This window comes from Atractosteus spatula, chromosome 4, assembly GCF_055471065.1.
Source record: "Atractosteus spatula isolate fAtrSpa1 chromosome 4, fAtrSpa1.hap1, whole genome shotgun sequence".
NCBI classification, from domain to species: domain Eukaryota; kingdom Metazoa; phylum Chordata; class Actinopteri; order Semionotiformes; family Lepisosteidae; genus Atractosteus; species Atractosteus spatula.
In genome coordinates this window covers 27,796,207-27,819,502 of record NC_142709.1, presented here as the reverse complement: position 1 = coordinate 27,819,502, position 23,296 = coordinate 27,796,207, and the positions used below count along the sequence as shown (strand labels likewise).

The following is a 23,296-nucleotide window of genomic DNA, read 5'->3' as shown; positions in this document are numbered from 1 at the left end:
ACAGGAAAAGTGACAGCAAAATTTTTCTTTTGTAGCAAATGAAGTTCCTTCCTTAGTTTTCAATGAAAGAGATATCTTCACTTAAAATATATGGTGTTATTTACAGTTGTTAGTTTGGTAGCCTTGTGCTTTGTCATTTTTTTTTTCATAGTGAGTTCATTGCAGAAGATGGTGAAGAAAAATTCTGGCAGTTTGTTGACACCGTAAGAGAATTAACAGTATATAAGGGTGGTGGTGAGTATTTTGAGCTATGAAAAAGACTTAATATCGAAAAAGTCTTTGGTTAGAATGCAAGTTTTATTTAAGATGAAAAAAATAGCAGAACATTTTCTAAACTGCAAAAAATAGCATTTCTAAAATCAAATAATTGATATTGAGCACTAATATTTGAATCCAGGGTAGTTTGTTCAGTTTTTTAAATGTTGCACAAAGGATGTCAGCAAATGTTGAGATGCCAGTTGCTCATTTTGAGATGTCTCTGCCCTGGTGGATAATGATGTGCCAGTTCAGGCTATATTTTGTCTTCATGTTCCAAAGTCCTTGGTGTCCTTCCAACCAAAGTCAGAATAAAGAGAAGATTACACAACTGAACATGCTATATTTTCTGTTCATTGTAGACGGCACTGCTATATATCAAAATGAGCACAAGCATGGGACATAGTACAGTGCATCCATATAAAAACACACAAGAATAGCAGTCTCTCAGATAATGTGACCTTGTGTGTTACACAAAGCCTGAAACAGACTTTTATGGATATTTTTTCCCCATCGGTGTTAAAACAATGTGGAACAACTGGACAGTTTTACCGTGTTTAATGATATTACTCATTGTAATGTGGTGGGAGCCTGTGTAGCAGTTCCATTTTTTCAGGAGTTCATATTACGTGACTTTGCCATTTAATGTCCTTAAGAAAAAAACATGTTATGGTATTTGTTTTAGCCTAATTAATTGCCTTTAGTCTAATTAAAATTGCTTTTGTGTGACATTAAAAGCATCTCTTTTTAATATGAGTGTTACTCTGTGATTTATATTTCTTACCTTAAACAGTTGTGCTAATCATTTTTACAGGCCAAAACCCTATTTGTAACAACCTAGATGTTTGACTTTACTGGGCTGTGGATTAAAAATCTTGATTCAGTGTTTGATTAATTTGTATTTCCCTAATAGAGTCTGTACGTTCTTATTACAACTTGATATTGAAGAAGGCTGGACAGTTTGTTACTGATCTTCAAGTCAATCTTCTGAAATTTGCCTTGTCCTTGAGAATTTATTCTCCTGCAGTGCAGGTATTTCAGCAGGTAAGATCACAGTAAAGGACACAACCCATTAAGGATACCTCCTCTATAAGTATTTTTAATAAAATATTGATAAAGACATATTTTATCATCATCAGTAGGAAAGCAAGTTACAGCAGATGAGAAACAAGGCATTAGAAGACAGTACAAGTATTTTCTGAGTTGACTGAATAAAGTATTGTAGCATTGCAATAGTTTTCTATTAAATAACAGAGGTGATTCAAGAACACAAGGTTTTATAAACTTAATATTGTGTGTATAATTAAGGTGAAACTGAAGTTTGTGCTGTGATTAGAGATAATATATATTCTCTCATCATTTCAGCAATTAAGAGGTGATTTATTTCAATGTAAACTGAACTGAAAATATGTTTTACTTGCATATTTTGAGATTCATTGTATTGATGACCTTTTTCAATTCTCATGGAGAAAGTCATGGACGTGGTTAAGTATACAGTATGTTTAGCCTAAGGGCACCACGGTGGCTAGCATTGCTGCCTCGCAGCACTAGGATCCTGGGTTCACTTTTGGACCCGGGCTGCTATCTGCATGACAGTTGTATGTTCTCCCAGTGTTTGTGTGAGTTTTCTCTGGATGCTTCTATTCCCTTCCACAATCCAAACACATACTGTAAAGCTAATTGGGTTATGGGAAAATAGGCCCTGGTTTTGAGTGTGTATGTCTGGGTCTGTATGTGCCCTACAGTGGAATGGCATCCTGTCCAGGGTATATCCTGCCATGCTTCCGTTTACCAAGATAGGCTCTGGCTCCCCTGCAACCCTGAATTGGAAGAGGCGATTTGAAAATGAATGGATGGATATTTAACCTTGTTTGAGTTGTACAGTAAATCGAAGTGCAACTAACTTATACAGTATATTAAGTGTTGAAAACTTGGCAAAATGGCAAATTTTAAATATTGGCTATTTCACAAACACTAAAAAATGGTCATTTATTAAGTCACTCTCTGTGGCTTTAACTTTTGAAGCTCTTTGTATCTGTAGAAGCAGCTTAGTCATTCAACTTCTGAACATCAGACTGTTATTTTGATCACTGCCTCTTAATTTAAGAAAGACGATAAAGACAATTTGTCAAGAAAATGTCTATATTATTTAGTTTCCCAGAGGCTTTAGTAATTTCGCTTGGTCTTTGACTTTTAGTGTTTTGAATAAGTCTGAAGTCCATTGTCTAAGGACTTCATTTATAGCCAAGCTTCATTTATAAGCTGTAATATGAACAGTTACCTGTACTATCAAAATTGTATTTTTAAGTTGTATCTTATCAAATAGTACTACATTACACCCACAGTCTATTTAGCCTAGAAACAGGTTTTAATAGACAGAATCTTTAGTACTGATAGGCGAGGCCTTTAAGGAAAATCAGATTGCTGCTGTTGGTGGCGCCAGTTTGTGGCACTCTTTCCTCTTGACCAGAATTTCCAAACAAATACCTTAAATGACTACATCGGTATTAATATTGTAGCAGATGCTCTCTTTCAATGAGCCTTTAAATAGAGGCTACTTGGTTATTAAAAATCCTATGTCATTGTTTGTTAGAATAACGGTATTAACTCCTGTGTTGCTCAGTTCCACTGTGGGCTTGCACAGTCAGGTGTCCTGAAATGTCCCCATCAATTCAATTGGTTAATTACTTTCTCATTATACCACCTGATCTTCTATGCAGGGTGCTGGCACATAACGGCTTGTGTACCTCAACGCAAGTATGTGCTGCACTTCATTGGTGGATGAAGTGGGTCCTGCCTATATTTGAATTTTTTTCAAATAATTGGGAGTCTTTGTGATGAAAAGCACTAAACAAATTAAAGGAGCTATTATTATTAACTATAAATTGATGTCTCCTGGTGTAAAACATGATAAATCATTTACAATTGTTATACGTCTTTTATTATAGTTTTATTTTCTCTGTGCTTAACTGACATGAACTATATTAGATTGTATTTGCCTTATTCCTAGTGACATATTGGGCACTATGTTGAGAAAACATTGTCTCTTAAGTTTCTAATGGAAGCATAAGTGTTTTGAATAAAGAGACAAATATGTCACATCCGTGTCACTTTGCGTATTAACTTGAATTTTCAGATGTGAATGTTTGTCTGATTGTTAGGAAGGCCGTAAAAGGATTTGTGCTTGAAATAATCACTTTGATGTGCTCTTCTCCAAACAGATTGCTGCAGATGAGCCACCCCCTGCTAATTGCACGGCCTTTGTTTCTGTTCATGGGAAACACACCTGCAGCACCAAAGAGGTTAAGAAGCTCTTGAAAACGGCAGCAGGCAGGTAACTCTCCCCAATTTCCTTTGCTCTCAAGTGGAATATTAATGTAGCACATTCTGGAGTAAATGCTGATTTGGGAAAATATAATCTCCTACATTTGTGCCACATCTTAAATGCTAAATAATGTTAATTTATCATGCATTCCAACACTTCCCTCTTTTGGGCTTGAAACGCAATATATGCTCCTGGAAGAAGACCAAAGGGGTACCATTCAAAAATACCTCTACCAGTTCTCACGTATATAATCACAACCAAGTAAATATTCTTCTGCCCTTGAACCAGTGATTAGGAGTCACATTAAACATGCTATGCCCTTTATTCAACGCATTTAGGTACTGAAATGTTTTGAATACAAGGTTCAGTTTCAGCTGATGCTTTCTGTGCCATTAACCTATGTCCATTCTTAGTTTCAAAATGCAGTGCAGCCCCAGTGTTAAAACACCATGCAGACATTTATTAATGAGCAGACATGTTTTGCCAAAAAACAATTTCTGTTTTTAAGTTATTCATAGGAGCATCTCTGTGGGGATATTTTTTTATTAATATAGACTTATTCCAAAATGAATAAGCCCTTTTGCATTTCTGTACAGTATGGCTTGAAATTTATTTAATGGAATATTTTCCTTTGCCTGTTTTGACACCCTGTCTGGACTGACACTTCAGATTACTTGGTTATCATCTGAAGGCTGTTTTTTTTCTTTCTGTTTCCATCGGCAGTAGTGTCATTCTTTTTTTCTAGTTACTACCTTGTTTATTAAGGTTATCTGAATGTTCTGTTTCATGTACTGTGTTCTGCTTCATATGTGTACAATGTATGAATGGTTTTAAAGAATAAGGCTTGAAGTTACTCCTGAAAGATACATCTGAGTAGTTAAGATCTCACTGTATCGGATACAGAGACTTAAGTGTGTCCCTAAAATGATAGTACTATCTGTTCAAATTTCACTTAAAAATTAAGATTGGTTCGACACAGTCATACTGCCTACTGTACATTTCTCATTTATGTATTTTAACTGTGAACTACTTTGACTGCAGTTCCATCATTTGTGTTTTGATTTCTTCCTTTTTAAAGATTTTTAAAAAATAATTAATAGCCTGTACATAGATTAAGCTTAGAAAATATGGCAAACTTAACTATACATTGCGTGTTACAGATGTGAAGGCAAACCCAAGGGATCTCAGATTAAAATAAAGTTGTACTTTAAATAAAGATTCCAATTAACACCTAGTTCTTTAGACTCAGACTTGGTAAATTCATTGCTTTGATTTCATTTGAAGTGTTTGTAGTTTAAAGTAAATTCTGTACTTCACTGCCTCAGAGCTTTTGGGTCCTATGTTCCATTTTGGCCTTGGGTGTGTTCTCTGTTTGCGTTTCTGGTTTCCTCCCACATTCCAGGGACATGCTGATCAGGATACTTGATGTATTTACTGTACATTCTCCCTGTGTGTCTTCCACCAGGATGCAGTCCTACTTGACGTCATATGCTCCCAGGATAGGGTTCAGTAACAAGAAAACTGCAATGCTTACCAGGAATTTGTGGCTTTCTTGTTGTTGTATTTGTGTTGGATGGATGGATTTCTAACAGCTCACGTTCTTATTTCATGTCCTTAATTGCATTTTTAAATTTGACAATGTGCACAGTTACGGCATTTGAAAACAATGCCCAGGAGTGTTTTTAAGAGAATCATTGTTAAGTTGTTCTTTCTTAATGAAGCAATCCAGTACTACAACTACAATTTTATTTACAAGCACGGTTTTGTGTTTTCAAGAAACGCAATGCTCCGTTCAATGAAACGCACATAATACAGAAGAGAAGCGAAAAGAAAGTGGGGGCAAAAAAAGTCACAGTAATTGGACTTAATGATGCAATTGATACAATTCACAACAGAGTCTAACAGATTTTAAATCGTCAGGCATTTTCTTGATGTCAAAGGTCTCGCGGTGGATGTTGCAATGCGTCAATTAATTTCTGGAGCAACCTCTCTAATTCGTGCACCTACACCGCTGTGTCGGCTTGTCATTGCTCTAGCACCGTCTGTACAAACTCTGACACATTTTATCCAGTCGATGCCATTCTCTTCGATAAATTCATTCAGAAGCTGAAATATGTGCTCTCCTGTAGTTCCTGTTGGTAGCGGTTTACAGAACAGAAAGTGCTCATGGGACGTACCCTCAAACTCGTATCTAATGTAAATGAGCAAATTGGCCAAATCGACTACAGACTCATCTAATTGCAGTGAAAAACATCTGCTCATCTTAACGCGCTCTATCAGTGTACTTTTGACATCATCTGCCATATCAATAATTCTATGAATGACTGTGTCTTTCGGGGGGGGCAGCAGGTTGAGCTGTTTAGCAGCTTTTTCTCCACACATAATACGTGTCAGCTCTTTTGCCAACGGTAAATAAGGTTCTTCAAAAATAGTGTGGGGCTTACCTGCTTTAGCAATCTGCAAGCTTGCATTTTTACGTGTTTCCGTTTTTATTTCCGTATTTATTTAAAGTTTTTATTTCATGCGCATGGGAGGGAAACACAGAGACGCTCAGTGTATTTTTCTCAAATTAACTTAGAACAGTTCTTAAATATTTTTCTGTTATCTATCACGCTTTCCTGTGCTCACAAGATTACCAGCGTTCGTAGCACGTATTTCTATACATTCCTGTGTTTCCAACGTTGGCATTGTTCCAAAATCACGCACATTCTCCTTCTTCCCTATTTGCTGGAGATACAGTAGCTTTTTTTAAATACAATTGGTCACTTGCGTCCGTAGCACGCATTCCTATAGAGTGGTATAGAATTACAGAGTATCTCTTGTGTCCACTGAAGTATTAGCGCGCACTGTATCGTAGTACGTAGGCTGCATATTCGACACGTATTAAAATACAAAATATGAAAACCCGTCCCGATTTTTCAGCACACATGACACAGTTCCAGGGTCATTTGGCTTACCACCTGGCGGCACTCCGCGTACCACTGCCGGTACGCGTACCACAGTTTTAGAACCACTGCTGTAGGATGTTGTAATTGTCAGTCTCGAAGCTGCATTTAAATCCAGAAAGAGTAGAATATTAGTGACCCACAGTTAGAAATGGCAAATTATAAACAACCTTAACAAGGGCTGTTTTTGCACTGTCTGCCCATCTAAACTCACCTGAAAAGCTCATTAGATGCAAAATGAGATTAAGTGAGCTGTTCCCACCCTTTCCAGAATACTCTTCTGGTTGACAAATCACATTTCTGAACTTGGATTGTTTTTTTAAAAAGATTTGAAAAAAAGCTTACCTAGCATGACGCATGCTAATCCTTTAACGTCTTTCATGTTACGTAGTGTATACAGTATCATCGGTAGGACTTGTTTTACCTCTAGATTCTAGATGAATTAGTGAAGCTAACAGGTATAGACTATTTTTTATCATCAAAATGTGAATTGATCTTATAAATCTTTGATTTTTATATGCTTGGACCTAAAACTATTGTGCTTTTCACTTTTTGCAGGCCAAAACCCTATTTGTTCAAATTTGATCATACATTCCCAGGGACCAATGGCAGCGACCTCCCAGTAGTCATTCTTTATGCTGAAATCGGTACCAATAAGTTTAACACCTTTCACAAGCTGTTGTCGGAGAGAGCTAGAGATGGTAAAATTATTTATGTCCTCCGTCACTTCGTAGTGGTAAGTACTGCTTTTTTAACTTCTGTAGTGATGCAGTAGAGTTTTACTTTACTGAGCTGATAAATTCAGCAATACTGATCAACAGAGTTTTGCTGGCAGTTTACTGCATGCTTTTCCCATGCTTTTATGTACCCCAGTTGATGATCACAGCTTCATGTATTTTCAGCTGTTTTTTAGATTTTTGGTGCTTTTGATGCCTGCTGTTGACCACTCAATCCCAGTTATCACTCAAAGCATATTTTGTTCTTGTTCCTGTCTTTTGCATTCTTCTTAAGGTTATCCCTTTACACTTTACACAGACCAGTTTATTGGTTTTGCAACTGTCTTTTTGTAATGTACCAAGCCGAAACCACATCATGGTGGTTTAGTATGCTGTAGGGCCATTATCGTGTTCAAAAATGAGCTCTTCAACTGCACGTGTTCTTCTTGAGGTTATGGACTGGCATAAAATGAATAGATATTGAATTGATATTGTTTCAGCTGTCCACGGCATATTTGCTTTTGCCACTAATCTTTGTAGATTAGTATTCTTGTCCAAGCAGAGGCTGTGGATCTGCAGCTCCTCCCATCTTAAAAACTTCTCAGAAAACCTTTGCTCTGTTTCTGTATTGTTCGGATAGCTTCCAGTTTTTATTGGAACTTTTGCAAGGTTTGCCTAGTATCTTCCATCACAAGATTACTGTTCCTTGTGAAAGGCAGTTATAGGTGCCATCATTATGTTTTATTTCCTTCCTTGGGGCCATATTAACGGAAGCACTAAACCACTATACAAATCTCCTCTAGCTTGTCTCGGGCTCCCCATTCAGAAGAAATTATATTGTATTGATTGTCCAGCTAGGAAACTAACTTGTCCCGGATTTTTTTGCGGTTCCTTTGTTTCACCTAACTGAGGCTGTGGAAGGTTTCTGCAACCTTCTGACTGGGTGATAATGTCCTCCATTACAGGAGGTCATAGTTTTCTGTCAGTGTAAAAGTACGAAGCATATCTGCTATTATCTCTATACACACATTTGAATAAACAAATGGTTTATTAAATTAGAATTATTGGGAGTAACAGATGCTAATTACAGGTGATCATTTTCACTGCCATTTTATGTACTTCTTCATAACTAGGAGGCAGTTTACTTACTTCAGCTTTGCAAGAAGTCGATTTTCTTGGTATACAGCAATACACTCTCTTATGTATTCTGATCGTCTCCCAAACCTGTCACTTTGAAGTGCCATTTTTTTCCCCACCATAACCTTTTCCTTGATGGGTTTAGTGGAATATTGTTGTACTTTTTAACAACAAAGCCTGACAGTGGCGAATGAACGAAAGCAGAGCGATTTCTAATGAGAAGAAACCCTGTGCACCTGTCAGACCTCACATTTCACAAAATCGTCTGATTCTGAGCATGGTTTTTGCCAGCTGGCACCCCACCCCCTATACCCTGTTTAAATACAAGTTTGAATAGCAGAGTGCTTACTTGTTGAAGATGGATTTTAAGAAAGCTCATTATTTTATGAAAGATAAAACCTAATAAATAATCATTTTAATTCAAACTGTTAATGTTAATGTTAATTAATCCTTAAATCTTAAAATAACATTTTGTCATTCATTAACTTTGGCCTCACTCTATTTTATGTTAGATGGTCATGTGTTTTATATAACCTGTTTTATGCAGGGTGAAATGATTGGTGAATGGTCACTCTTTTACTCACTATTTTAAGAACAAGTTGTGCAACATCCTTTTTACGTGCAGTAACTGTCAGATGTGCTGAAAATTAATCTGACTTAATTATTTGTTAGCTTAATTTAGATTAATTTTATTTGCCTTTGTTTCAGAAATACTTGGGAAACGTAACCAGTTTGTCCTTCTTTGCTCTTCATATGATGAGTTAAAGTAGCAACAACTCCCAATAACCTGTATTATATGTACCAAAAATATGTCAGATTGAGACAGGAAAGTTTTGTTTTACTCCCCATAATATCTATCTCCCTTGATTTTTCAGTAAAAATGAAAAATTTTGATTAACCTGAAGTGCAAATGAAGTTAAAAATGTGTACCTGTGCCCCTACTAAACAGTTCATAACCTCTCCATATAATGTGAGATTATATTTGTTGCTTTTTTTGAAAATCCATTCCTGTGCCATGTTTTATTCTTTAGATTCAGGATGTCAACAGCCTCCAATCCTTCAGTGATTTTAATCTAAATATATGGGTTGAACAGCTCATCTTGTTGTTTCTTTTTTAAATCACCCTTATTTTATACAACAGCTTTGAATGACATTGAAGTATTTTAATCCTTAATCTTAAAAAGATTATATCATCAGTATAATTGATCTTAGCATCACAATATTTTAAGTTGCATGATCATGTTTTAATTTGGATCTTTTTGGCATTTATAATTTTTTTGATATTAAGATGTTATTCCTTGCTTTGAGGCTGAATGTTGAATGTAATGATGTTGCTTGTTAATGGAAAGTTCTACTATTATAATCATAATTTTTACAGCGGTTCCCAGAACAGTATCAGGAAAGGAAGGTTTCCATATGGATTGTAAGAATTATATTTTGTGTGCTGTCAAGATTTTTGATGGAAATGAGTGTAGTTTGAAATTGTGTAAGTAACCAAGGCCATGACACTGTCTGTGATGTTCCTTATGATATAAGGAAAAAAAATAAATTATTGTCAGTTTTATACTGCTACACTGAATTACTGAGTAAACATCACAAAGTGTAGGTATGAAAAAAGAACCTGTGACTTATCAGCTTCTCCTAAATCTGTCATTGAGCACCCTGGGGACCTTCAGTGAAATTAAAATGTTTGTTGAATTTCAAGCAGTGTAAATAAAGATGAATCAGCTATGATGTCTTCATACTTAGAAAATCAAAATAAAAACAAAAAACTATAATTATGTATGCATTTTTACATGATGTGTTGGTTTAAGGATATTTAATAATTTTATGAAATGCAGTGGAATTATGAAATGTCTGTTAACAGTTACAAAATAATGAGTTCAAAAGGGCTGCCTGGAACCTGATTAGGAAAATCTAAAGAATATTTCTATGACACTTTTAACGATAAACTCAAGGCTCTGAAAGTGCTTCACTATAATAACCTAACTGTATTAATTAAATGTGAGAGAGAGCTGGAGAGAGCAGACTAGATGGAATGTGTCATTTAAACACAACAATACTGTAGGAAAACTACCCAAACTAGAGCAGTGAGGAAGAAAACATTGGGTATTTAACATAATAGAATATAGAAATGTTGAATAGAAATAATAGAATATAGAAATGTTGCCATTACTGGATAGGTTACTATCCCTGTTTGACCCATTAACTGAACTTGTTTACCAGAGTTGCAGAATGAACCTTATCTGCACAGTGTACTCACTCGTCCAACCATGCCACATTCCAGAGGTTGAAAAGTTCTCATGCCCCATTTTTTTCTTATTCATTGCTGTATGTGGAGTTCAGTTACATTAAATGTGATTAAATTTTTTTGTCAGCGAACAAAGGTTATGTCAAAAACACAATGTCCTTCTTCAAATGCAAAATGTTACCATTACTGAATGGGTAAGTATACCATCATTGTCACAAGAGATCATTAACTACAAAGTAGGCCAGGAGCTGCCGAGTCAGCATCATCAGATGGCAGAAGTAGCAGCCAAAGGCACGGGCTGTGATGTGGCTGTCAAGAAGATGAGGAACAGAAGCTGGAGTGCTTGTGGTCCACCACATTCAATCTGTAAGACCTTGAGAAGGCCACAGAGTGGCATTCCAGATGATCCAGGAAAAAAAGATGGATGAGCAGTACTGCCAGTGTTTCTCATGGAGGGGCTTGTATCAAGAAACCATGTGATCAGCTGCTGTTTAAGACAGGACTAGTCATGGTCTTTGAGAACCCAAAGAAAAATTATTAGCTGCTCTGTCACCAACTTCCAGTTCTTTTAGCATGTTACAGCCCAGTGGTGATAACACACTCAACCACTTTTCCAGGTAAGTTTGAAATGGGGCAAACAAGAGACCTTCAGGGAAGGACTTGTGAGAATTGCAGGAACAGCAAGAACTACACTATGTTGTGAACAAATGCGTGGTACCAGGCCTGGAATGTTCTCCACCTAATCCTATCATGAGAGTAGATGGAAGATGTCCAAGCAGTGATCAAGGTCAGGGTCAAGACAGCCTGCGTGCCCTTAATCGAAAAGTGGTTGGGTATAGGAAGTCTGTCTTTACCCAGCTCTGAGACTGCGTGTTGGCAAGAGTGGAATGAAATGAAAACTCATGTTAACAAGGCAGCTGTACAGCTTGTGCACATGTGGAGCAACTTCGGTATACATGTTCAGCTGTTTAGGGTAATTTTGGGGTAAACAGTGATGTTAACCAATTCAGTTGTGGAAACAGTTTGCATTTGAAAGGGTACAAGCTGTTAAATTTTGATTGGAAAGATGGCTGAAAAATAGAACTGACAAAGAAAAAAAAATAGTCAAAGGCTTTCTCGTAGCAAACAACATGAAAAATGTCTTTTACTTACTACTTGTTAGTTTTGAGCCCGTTTTCTTGTTAGTTTTAGGAATTAAAAATTCATCTCCTAATGATGTCTAGGCTATGTAGGTATGGATGACTTTAATGTTAGCGTCCATTAAAACAACACATATACTCCTCACTAAAACTTTAAAACTAGTAAGAAGGGATTGGACCATACAAAATACGTTTTCATGTTATCTGTCTAAAATAAGCTCAACGGATGTTCTGTTTGCATGTTTACAGATAATTTTATGTTTTTAAAGATTATCCATGTCAATACCTTAACTTTGGAGCTAAAACAATAGACATTTTTAAAATTTCTTTTAAATGGCACATTCCTGAGGTCACTGTAATTGTGACCAAGTGCAACAGTTTTTTTATTTCTTTTTGATGTTTTTCTTTTTTCACAAAATGTGTCCTCGTAATAGTGAGGAATGTATTAAATGCAAATGGAAAATCCTTTAAAGAGAGCTTCTTGTGTATACAAGTAGTAGTTTTACACTTTTTTTTTCTCCTTATGTTTTGTTACAGAACACTAAGATGGAGAAAATGCATTTGTCTGGATACAGTGTTGAATTGGCCATAAAAAGTACTGAGTACAAAGCTGTTGATGATACCCAAGTGAAAGGTATTTTTTTTTGCTTTTTTCTTTGGCAATGTGTTAATATGTGAACAGACTCAACAAGAATTTACTTTTTCATTAATTTAAAATGGCTATTGCATGCAGACTATCAAAAGATTTTCACTAAATTGAGCTCACTAAAGAGCACATTTTTCTGTAACAAAACATCTATTTTTTTTCCTTTCATTGAATAAACTCCAGATGCAAATTCTACAGTGAGTGTGGCCGAAGATGAGAGTGATGACGTTCAAGGCTTCATTTTTGCAACGTTAAAGTATGTGAAGTATTTCAGAATATTATGATGTGACGTTTTGGAATTTTAATATTAACATGATTGTAAATGAATTGCAATTACAGCAAATGTTTTTTTCAGGTATCTTAGGGTAGGATTTCATGACAAAGATAAATGGGAAGTTCTACCCACCTTCATTCATTCGGTTTGATTGCACAGTTGATGAATCTACTGAATCTGGAAGAGTCGAGTAGATTGCTTTTGGATTTGAAGGGTGCACAGGTTATAAAGTAGAAAAGTTGTTTTCTAAATTTGAGATAAGTAGTGTGGTAAAAAAGACACTCTTAACTATGGAATTGAAAGTCATCTGTCTTGTATCTGCAGTTGAGTTCATTTTTGACTGTTTCCTCGGGTTTTCTAAAGTGGGACACAATTATGTCAGTTTCTTCAAGTCTTCGATCTTGGCTGAGTGCCTGCAGGGAGTGATTGTTTTGTATTATAAAGAGTATATAGAGAAAAGCATTAGCCACTGATTTGCCTCACCATGTTGCTGTAGCCATGGAGCAACAAGGCTTGTTGATGGAGGGTTTGCACAAGCATGACAGCATGATAAAATCCTTATTTTATATATAACTTCATTTTCGTATCTGACCTTCTCATTCTACCTCATCATACATACATTTCAGAGTATTTTATCGCCAATTTCAATATATCTATTCAGTTCCCATCAAAGAATCTTTTTGATTAATGACTTTGTTAATTATAATCTTGGATTTTATTTTCTGACTGACACTTGACTTTATATGTATGATAATGCTTCTTTGATTGAAGCTTCTACTCCTTATACCTTTGTACCAAAAGGACATCTGGTGATGAAGGTGAGGTGGAGGACTTGAAAGCATTTTCCACATCTTTATAGTTTGCGTGAATGTACTCGAGATGTTTTCCTTCTTTAAGGAAGATCTTTTCTTTAAGATCTGTTCTTATTATTTAAGAATCATGTATCTGTATCTTTGTGGTTGTTCGTTTTGGCAACCATTATTTGTCACCAGAATAGTTGATAGCTTGTCTATTCTATTCTTAACTGTGGTAAGATACTAGATACTAGGTAAGATACTAGGATACATATCCATGTACATCTTGATATTAAATCTGATTTGAGGGACCTAATACCAAGTACTGTATATTTCAGGGAAACATGGTGTGCATCACATAAGTACTGTAAAACAGTAATCTTAATATGTTTACATTTCATTTGAGTGGTCTGGTTTTTCTCAAGAAAGGTCAGGAATATGGACAAATATGTAATGCTTTTCCTTCCAGACCAGAATTTCCAAAAACCAGTGTCCTAATATGGTGACTGGAAACACTGTACGATTATATACAGTTCCATCAAGGGTACCATGTTTTGAATGAAAAATTCCTCTTAAGTCCTGACTGCTTGGTCATCATGGATGCCATGGAACAGTCCGTGTTACTCCAGTGTCTTAGCTAAATTCCATTGAGGTCTAGCACAGTCTGGCCCCTTAATTCAGTTTGGTGAAGCTGTTTCTCACTTCCTTAACTAATCTGCTCTTTAACTGCTGGCTTGTAATAAAAGCATAAAAAAGAGAACATCAGTGCAGTTAATTATGTTAACATTCCTCAGGAAAACAAATCCTGAAAGAATAAAAGAGGCTGTTGTAAAACGGATCTTAAGTGGAGAAATACAGGAATACACATTCACTATTAAATTATGAGGGATAATTTACAGGGATGCATTGAAGCTTATAACAGGTATATCCATCCAATCACATTGTGAAAAGTAAAACAGCTCTTTTGGTGAGATTTGGTAAATGTTTTACATGTAAAACTCACTGTTGAAAAGTATTTGGAATTTCTCAGTTATTTTCAGTCTAAGATTCACACCATTGGGATACACTGCTTTTGGTGTATTGTGATCAGAGAGATATAGGGAATTACTGATTTTTTTTTTGCTAATCACTGTTCAGAAGCTGAATATGATCATAATGCATTTATCAATCTTAGCGATGATAAATAATTCCCTCGAAAACGGGATGGTTCCAATCTGTTTTGAAACTGATGTAGATATGTCTCTGCCTAAAAAAAACCCACCTGAGTTCAGTTGTGTGTAATTTTAGACCCACCTTCAAATCTGTTCTGAATCAAAATGCTTGCAAAGGATTTTCTAAAACAAGTGCATGTGTTCCTAACCGCTACTTACCTGTTTGAAAAATGTAATTCATAGGATAGAGTTTGCTCTAGTCTGAGTATTTAATGATTTATTGATGAATGGGGTTTAAATGCTGTTTCTGTTATGGTATTTCTGGACTTTGATTCTGCATTTGATATCGTGGACCACAGAATTTTATTAAACTGTCTTAAAAACTAGGTCAAGCTATCTATCAATATCCTAAAATAGCTGGAAACATACCCGCTTGATAGACAGTTTTTGACTTGGCAAGTCAGTATAAGTCCTTGCAAACATAATTTGTGGTGTTTATCAGGGCTGTATTCCTGGAATTATCTTACTTTTGTTTGTATATCACCTTTAGGCAAGGTTATCCATGACAAATGTGTAAATTTACGTTTCAATTCTCATGATAAACAACTTTGCATCTCTGTAAAACCTGATAACTTTACTAATTAATCTTCTGGTATTATTATACTGACTTAAGGTCAATTAAGCCATTCTTATCACTTCCTAATGCAGCGAAAGTATAGTCTTAGTTCTAGCTTATTCAGATTGGATTACTTTAATGCCCTTTTTGTCGGTGTTTCAAGTCATCATCATCAAGGATGCAGCGGGTGCAGAATGAAGATATTTATAAAAATAGATTTGGCTCTACTGGCTCCTCTGCAGTCTTCTAGTTTACTTTTTTTTTACAATCAGTAACTGAACAAAGAAGTTACTTTTCAGCACCAGGTTATTTTCTTGTTTTTCTGAGATGTCTCCTTATGTGCACTGAGGTCAGGTATTGTATTTACTTTTTGATTTTTAACAGATTTATTGTTATTTTTTATTTCTGTTTTGGTCCTTTTTATTGTTATTTTAACTAGATATTTTTTTATTTCTATTTATATGGTAAATACATTTCTAGATTCTCTTGATCTTTTTAACCATTTCATTATTGTGTATTTTTAATTTTATCTTATAGCTTTATTGTTAAGCTTTGTTTTTTTAATTGTCTTTAAGAACTAGGGGTATTTTTTATGTGTTCTGTGATTAGTTTCTTCATCTGTTAGTTAAGATCAAAAGGCATGTTAAAAATAACATTTATTATTTAATAAAAGGAATTAATAATAATAGTGCTTCTAATAGCAGTAATACATAATTTGTGTTTATTAATAATAATGCCCTAAGAAACTGAGTAAAAATTGCTTGTTAAACTAATGGAATGTCAGTTCCAGTCACCTGAAACCCTTTCTCAAGATTGTGAATTTCATACTTTATGATCCTGGGGGCATGGCTGCATTAATGTTAAGAAAATAAGATAATTTAGACCACGTAGCCCATTTTGTAGTTAGTAGTTAATTGGCCCATGGATCTCTTCCAGCTGTTTTTTGAAGGAAGCCAGGATATGGACAGGTATCTTGTTCCATATTCCTATAGCCTTATTGGCTTTTGGTTAAATGTACCCCTTGTTCTCAGTTTTAAATGCACTCAATGTAGTTTCCACTTGTGTCCTCTGGATCACATTTCAGATTTGATTCTGAAGAAGTCCACAGGGTTGACTGTGCCGTTCCCTTTGAGGAATTCTTGTTAAAGTATTATGCACAATTTGGGGAAGTTCATTTCAAACTCAGAAAAGGAGGCACATCTTTACACAAAGGGTTGCAGGAGTCTGGAATACGCTATCCAGTTGTGTTGTCAAAGCGGATGACCCCGTCTTCCTTCATTAAACCTCTGTCATTTTATGAAACTGCCTCCTCTTATTTGTAACCTTACTTATGTTGTCGGCTTTCCCTTTTTTTATGAAGAAAAGCACACCCTGAGCTGAAGGAGCAGCTAAGCGAGTTCAGAAAACACCTGATTGAGAGCAGTAATGACATGGCTCCTTTGAAAGTCTGGGAACTTCAAGGTATAAATGTTTAAATTTATTCTGCCAATGCAATGGAAAGCCCATTAGCTGTGTTGTGGAGCATCATTATAAGAGTCAATAGGCTGATCCAATTCATCTGTATCCATCTAGGTTAATGCACAGCTGATCTATATCAGAGAACTTGAGAAAAGCTGGCTGCTTCTTGGCTGTATCAAGCTGTCATCTGCATTGTTGTGACAGTAAGCTGCTTCATGCAATCCAAGGAGAAAAAGCACTAGCTTATCCTAATGCACTGTGGGGTGATAGGTTCAGCTCTTAAGCATGGCGTTTTGAAAAGGCTTCTTGCACTTGCAAACATCCTCTTTTTAATATTTCCTTTTTTCAAGTTTAAAGCAAGAGTTCTCTCATAGTGAGAATTCACTATGTCAAGAAAAGAGATTGCTTTAAAACTCAATGTCAAACGAATGATAAATCCGTTATCTCTTTTCTTGTAAATTCTGATCTTATCAGCCCTTCACACCCTCTTTCCTTGATAAATTTTTAATAGACACATTAAAGGAAAGGACACGCTATTAAAAAAAGTTTCTTGGGAGGCTTCGGAATCCATGCCAATTGGCTGGTCTTTTATGTAGCATCCCCGGCAGTGACCTGCAGGCAGACCTTGTGTTTCTGTCGAGTCTGAATTGAATTATAAATCATTGTAAGATGGCATTTTTCTCCCCACCGCTGTTTCTAATAATGTGGCACAGGAGTAGGTCTATAAAGGACTGTCACTTCAATGTATAATCCATTACTTTTATCACACATTCGATCATGTGTTCACTTTGGTTGTAAACTTTAGGGATAGATTGGGGAAACAGTGGGAGTCTTACAATTTGACCTTCTAAGGAATACATACTGTATATAATGTAGCCTTCACTTAAATTTTTTTTTTGCATTCACATTTTAGTATGTCTAAAAGTCCATGTACTTTGACCTATTTAGTGTAATAATTTGTCTGTAAGTTTGTTCTATTTAATTATAAGTAACATGATGAATTATGAGTTATTCCTTTGTTTTTTATTAGTAATATAGCAATATATTGTATGAAAAATGTTTTGCAGTGTGTCAGAAGGAAATGCATGAAATTCCCAGGGTGGGTTGTATACACTTGTTTTAAATCTGCTGCCATTTTAAGAAAAAATGAATTACGTTTGAATAACTTGAAAAAAAGGGGTGAATTGATGACAGTGCAGCATTACTTTTTTGTTTTCATTCTAAAATATTTTTAAAGTAATTTGTTTCCTTATTTTTTTTCTTTCAGATCTTAGTTTTCAAGCAGCAGCTTGGATAACTTCTGTGCCAAAGTATGATGCCCTGAAGATGATGAGAGATATTAGTCAAAACTTCCCCATTAAAGCACGGTAATATCCAGATCTAATCTAATGAATTAAACCCAAACTGCTTTTTGAATAATGCATTGCTTTTCAATGAGTATGGGTTCTGAAAATGAGAAAAAAACCTGTGGTGGAATGCCTGTGTTTATTTATATACAGAGGACTAAGATAGGATGAGCATGTATTGTAGGGCAGATGCAAACAAGTACTTTTAAGGGTTGGTTGCTTGTAGCTAATTGATTTGAGAATCTTGTATCTAGGCTCATGCTTTTCTTGATAGAAGCCAGGATATCAGCTTGCACTACATGTGCCAAAGATAATCATGTGAGAAAAGGCAGAGAAATGCCAGTTCAGCAGTACATCCTGAGCATACAAAACGGCGACAACAGATACTGTATCTGATCTGAAGGCAGAGATTTGGAATTAAAATAGATTTTGTTATTTCTCTGAAATTTTGAAAAGCTATTGGAGACTGTAATTATTTTTATGTTTCCCACAGATCAGTGACTAGAACAGTTGTAAACCAAGAGATGAGAAGAGAAATTGAGGAAAATCAGAAGGTGAGATTTCTTCCAAAACAATTTTGTTTTTTATCGGAGGGAAGCGTATTTGTTGATATTGTGCTCCACATGGATTTCTTCTGTATATAATACTGTAATAACTATGTTAATTATAAGTCTTCAATGTTTTGCGTGTATCCTGAATTTCTTATTCATCAAAATATTTTATATTTTGATTTTGGAGTTTTTTTTGTTTATGCATAGGCTTACACATGAGGATTGTGTTAAATCATATATATATGTTTCTATATAAAAAATAATTTTGTACCTGTTCATGCCTAAAACAGTTTGTTTTCATTTTTATTATCCTGAAAAATGCTTTGATTTAATCAAACCCACTCAGTAGATGGATACAATCTCCTTCTTCTGCTCCCTACTTGAACTACTTCAGCCTACTTCTGCTGCCACCCACTGACCTCCACGGGTGAAACGTTGTGTTTCCTTTCTTTTCTCTTCAGCATGGAATAAACCTTTACTTGTTCCTTTGTAGCCCATGCATGCTGACGTAACTACCTGCTTGAACTACTTATATTATCTGTCATACAAGTATTATAAAAATAAAATCATTATTTCAGCTTCAACATTACACATTCTACATTCCCACTTGGGAATAAGATAATGGACCGATTCCATTTATCGTATAAATACATTTAAGATAATCACTGCAAGAGGGTCAATGCTGAAAGCCTGGGATTGTCATTGCTGTGAGATCCTTCAATCTCCTAAATCTAGAACTGGAATCCCTGTTCTGCTACACTGGGAGCAGGGATTGCTATTCAGATACTCTCAACTCTTTCAGTTCTGCTATTGTTCTTACTGTTCCCTTCATCCACGCAGCACAGCGGGAAACTGGCAAATTGTTCCTGAGATTGACTCCCACAGATGTCTGTTTTGTGTTTTAAGATGTGCAATATGCTTTATAAAGTGAGCTGAAGATAACTAGCTTAAATCTTAACTTACATCACTTTGGTAAAAAGGATACATGAAGAGCATGCCCTGCATTCACTTAAGTGCTTATCATATAACTTCTTGTATGTTTTGCATTTTTAAAACTTTTAAAGTTAAACATTCAGCATATCCCCTTGATTTGGAATGGTATGGTGCTGCCACAATAATCTTGTGTTATTTATAACATTGCAAATATAGTACTTTCTAGATAAACCTTTATTAAACCAGCAATGTCAACTGAGAACAAGTAGTCATTTGACAATTTTATATGGCTGTATTTTTTACTGGATGTGATATTCTCAACACAACTGACAACTAAGGGGAAGAATATTTAAAGACTCTTAAAAGTCTGTTTTAACAACAGAGGGTACAAATGGTTGTGGGAGAGTGGAAGAAGCTGCTCAGCCATCCTGTTAGCTTCATTAATAATAATAATAATAATAATAATAATAATAATAATAATAATAATAATAATAATAATAAGGACACTCACCACCGATGTGTAGCACCCAACTGGATGATGTAAGCCAAAGTGTGCTGGTATGCTCACCTCACATCATCCCCTTCCTGGCCCCTTCTTGTTTGTAAAAATTCTTACAAAGTGCTTTGCTCAAAGGTACAGTAACAGTATCCCACCTGAGACCTGAACCCACAACTTTCCAGGTATATCCAGAGCCCTCTCCAATCCTCTGTGATGCTTTTTTCATGTCATATTTCGCTCAGTGGCAAGTAGAAAAGAGAAAGTGGTAAATCTAGAAGAGGCAAATCATGAACAATTAGATAATTTAATCATTTCAGAAAGTTTTGTTTCAACTATATAACCCATAATATGTTTGAGTATAACATAACAGGATACTCTTCCTATACAGTATACAGTATGTCTGCAGCTTTATACTGTATGTCTCCTTTTGACTTGGCAGGACATCTCGAATGTGAAATGGCAGTGTGGACACACATGTGAAATTTGGGTTTGCATGTGCAGAGGTGGTTTGTGCACTGGCTGTAATTATACTGCAAGAATGTCATGTGTGATCATGTTCTAGAATTGGTGGTGGCTCTATTACCACAACATAAAGATACTAGAGAATCCGGGTCATTCTGTCCTCCATCACTAGACTTTAGCACATACAGTAGCACCAGATAGTCATCTATCTTTGACTCAGTAATAGAATCATTAGATTCAGAGGGACCATCCAAAAGATTACCTCCATACAAAACACCTAGGGCCACAGACTTTCAGTTTTGAAGGTATGTTTTGACTGAATCTTGACAGCAGCTTTACCATCTCTTAGTATAATCTTATCAGGTCTTGGTAGCTAGGCCAGTGTAGGCCTAATCAGTACTGGAATAGAAAACTTCCTTGTAAAACCATGGTGCTGTTGGTGGACAATGCATGAAACTGTTAACCAAAATTCCAGAATTAAACAGCGATTCAGTATAGTTGCCAGTACCACTGTGCTGCAGTGCTACAGTTTGTGTATCAAGATTGATTTCAGCTGACTGGATGTTGGTAGAGGGCATTATTTTCTCAATTAAACCTGTTTATGTCCCATTTTGTGATGGTGGAGCCAAGTATATTTCACCACTCAGTTATTAAATGTTTAGTGAGATCTGTATAATGGAGCATAGTCATTCTGTTGGAAGCCAGGTAATGGAGAGGAGAGCTGATGTCACAGCCTATGCCCATTAATATCAGTGTAACCTCACTTTTTGGTGTTCTGTTAGTCACAGTTTCAGACCTGTGCTCTACCTGTTTTTACAGCACAACCCATGCCAACACAATAATTTAATGTATCGTCATAATAATGCTCATTCCTAGATGCCAGAGGTCACCTAATCCTTAATGAATCAACCTGACATAAGTTTCATATATAGTACATGCGTGCGACTGTACATCTTCAGGTCTCTTCCCAGCTTAGTTGGGTAGAATTGAGCATCGGTTCCTATACCATTCCTTTTGAATGTACATGATTTGGCTAAATGTAGATGTCTTGGGTATTTATGACTGATATAGGGGCTTGTGGCTTATTTTCCGATGCCCATACATCATGACTTGTAGACTTTCAGCAAATACTTGTTAACAAAAAATAAAAATAATGTAAAAAGCCAAAGCTAGTATGAAACTAATTGCATTCCATCTGGTATTTATCCTAGATACCTAGTTGTGTTTCTAAATTATTTTAGTGCATAAAATATGTTCTTAAAATCAATATATATTTTTATTTTTCTTGTGTTTTCTATGAGAATGTAATTTCTGTTTCATAACAGAGTACTGACAGGCAGAAACAAAGAGAGTGACTTCCCAAATCATCAGCAGCCTTGGAAGTAGGCACAATATATCTGAATTTGTCAAGCTTTTTGTTGTTCTTGATCAACAGCGAAGTAGATTGAAGGGTTTTAACAGTTTTTATTTTTGCCTAGAGGTACTGCATTTGATAAGCATATATAAATAAGTTAATGACACCAGCTTCTTCTGCGAAATCAGTTACACACACACAGGCCTATCAGAAAAATGTTCTGTACAATACTGTTAACTTTGGACATTATATTGGACATAAAAGTGTACCATATGCTTTATGTTTGGCCAGTAATTGACAGGGTTATGATGGTGTGAAGTGGCATTTTCAAGAAGGCCCTTTTTGTGTGACTGTTCCTATAACTTTCATCTCCAAATGATGAAGAACCAGAAAAATCAGAACTGAATAGATATGTATGTTGAAAAGAAACAAGTGAACATCTGTGTTAGTCATCATTTAAATGTTACATATATTCATTGCAATGTAATTGGCACCTTCCACTGAAAAGTTCACTTGAATTATTTCTTAATGGCTACAGTGTGACTGGGATTTCAGATTCTTTTGATAGCACAATTTAATTCTCAGAGTTTTGTGGGAACATAAATACTGTTATAAGAAATTAGGACTTAAAACTGTAGTAGTACAATGAGTCCTTATCTAAATTACTCCTCGTAATTTAAGTTTTACTAGCACATCCTGCTAAACACAAATCTTAATCTCTTCGTTCACATCTTCAAACAGATCCTAATACACTCAAAGAACACAGAAAAACATGTCTGTTTTCAAGCACTTTCACTTTGGTTTTCTTCTGTTATAATTGCTCTGCCTGCCTTTCCCTGCTGTATTGCAAGAATCAGTGTTTCTCATAATGTTGTTTTTATTCTTAAGATATGTAACTTGTAGTTATCATCACTGAGTGTGCTGTTTATAGTGTGTTTATAATATTTCGATGCATATGGGATGGCCAGTTTTCTTTTTTTATACCCACACTATTTTTAATCAAGCCCTGCACCAGTGTGGAGGCAAACAAGGACTGTGAATGCCCTCCGCTGACAAATCTACTCACTATTTTACAGTCACACAGTGCCTTACAGGAATCTTAGCACCTGGTGGAGGAACAATTTATCTCTCACTGATGACTGTGCTGGCTCACAAGTGCCCAGCTAGGCTAAGAGGTCACTGATGCCCTATGAGTAGATAAAAATCTGATTTAATCCAGGGGAATTTGGCCAGATGTGCTGATGAAAAAGCCCAGGCTTGAACTGGCAGCGTCTGAGCCACAGTCTGTGTCTGCCTGCAGTCTGAGTGCCAATATTTTTTGAATTTGTTCAGGTTTTACTGTATATATACATAAATGAATAAGAAAGTTAAATAAGAAAGGTTAAAAACAAGAGGAGTAGTTAATGGCTAGTTGATGCCAGCTGGTTTTTGAAAGAAACCAGAG

General features: G+C 35.7%; 1 protein-coding gene across 1 annotated transcript in view; it reads left to right on the top strand.

Moving 5' to 3' along the window:
* The window catches only part of uggt2 (UDP-glucose glycoprotein glucosyltransferase 2), a 90,776-nt gene that overhangs the window by 2,084 nt on the left and 65,396 nt on the right, over positions 1-23,296 (top strand). Inside the window, exons 3-11 of the mRNA XM_088912646.1 lie at positions 152-234; positions 1,169-1,299; positions 3,477-3,589; positions 7,084-7,261; positions 12,306-12,402; positions 12,598-12,670; positions 16,610-16,710; positions 17,975-18,074; positions 18,547-18,607. Coding sequence (XP_088768772.1) covers positions 152-234; positions 1,169-1,299; positions 3,477-3,589; positions 7,084-7,261; positions 12,306-12,402; positions 12,598-12,670; positions 16,610-16,710; positions 17,975-18,074; positions 18,547-18,607 — 937 coding nt within the window. The remainder of the gene's footprint in view (positions 1-151; positions 235-1,168; positions 1,300-3,476; positions 3,590-7,083; positions 7,262-12,305; positions 12,403-12,597; positions 12,671-16,609; positions 16,711-17,974; positions 18,075-18,546; positions 18,608-23,296) is intronic.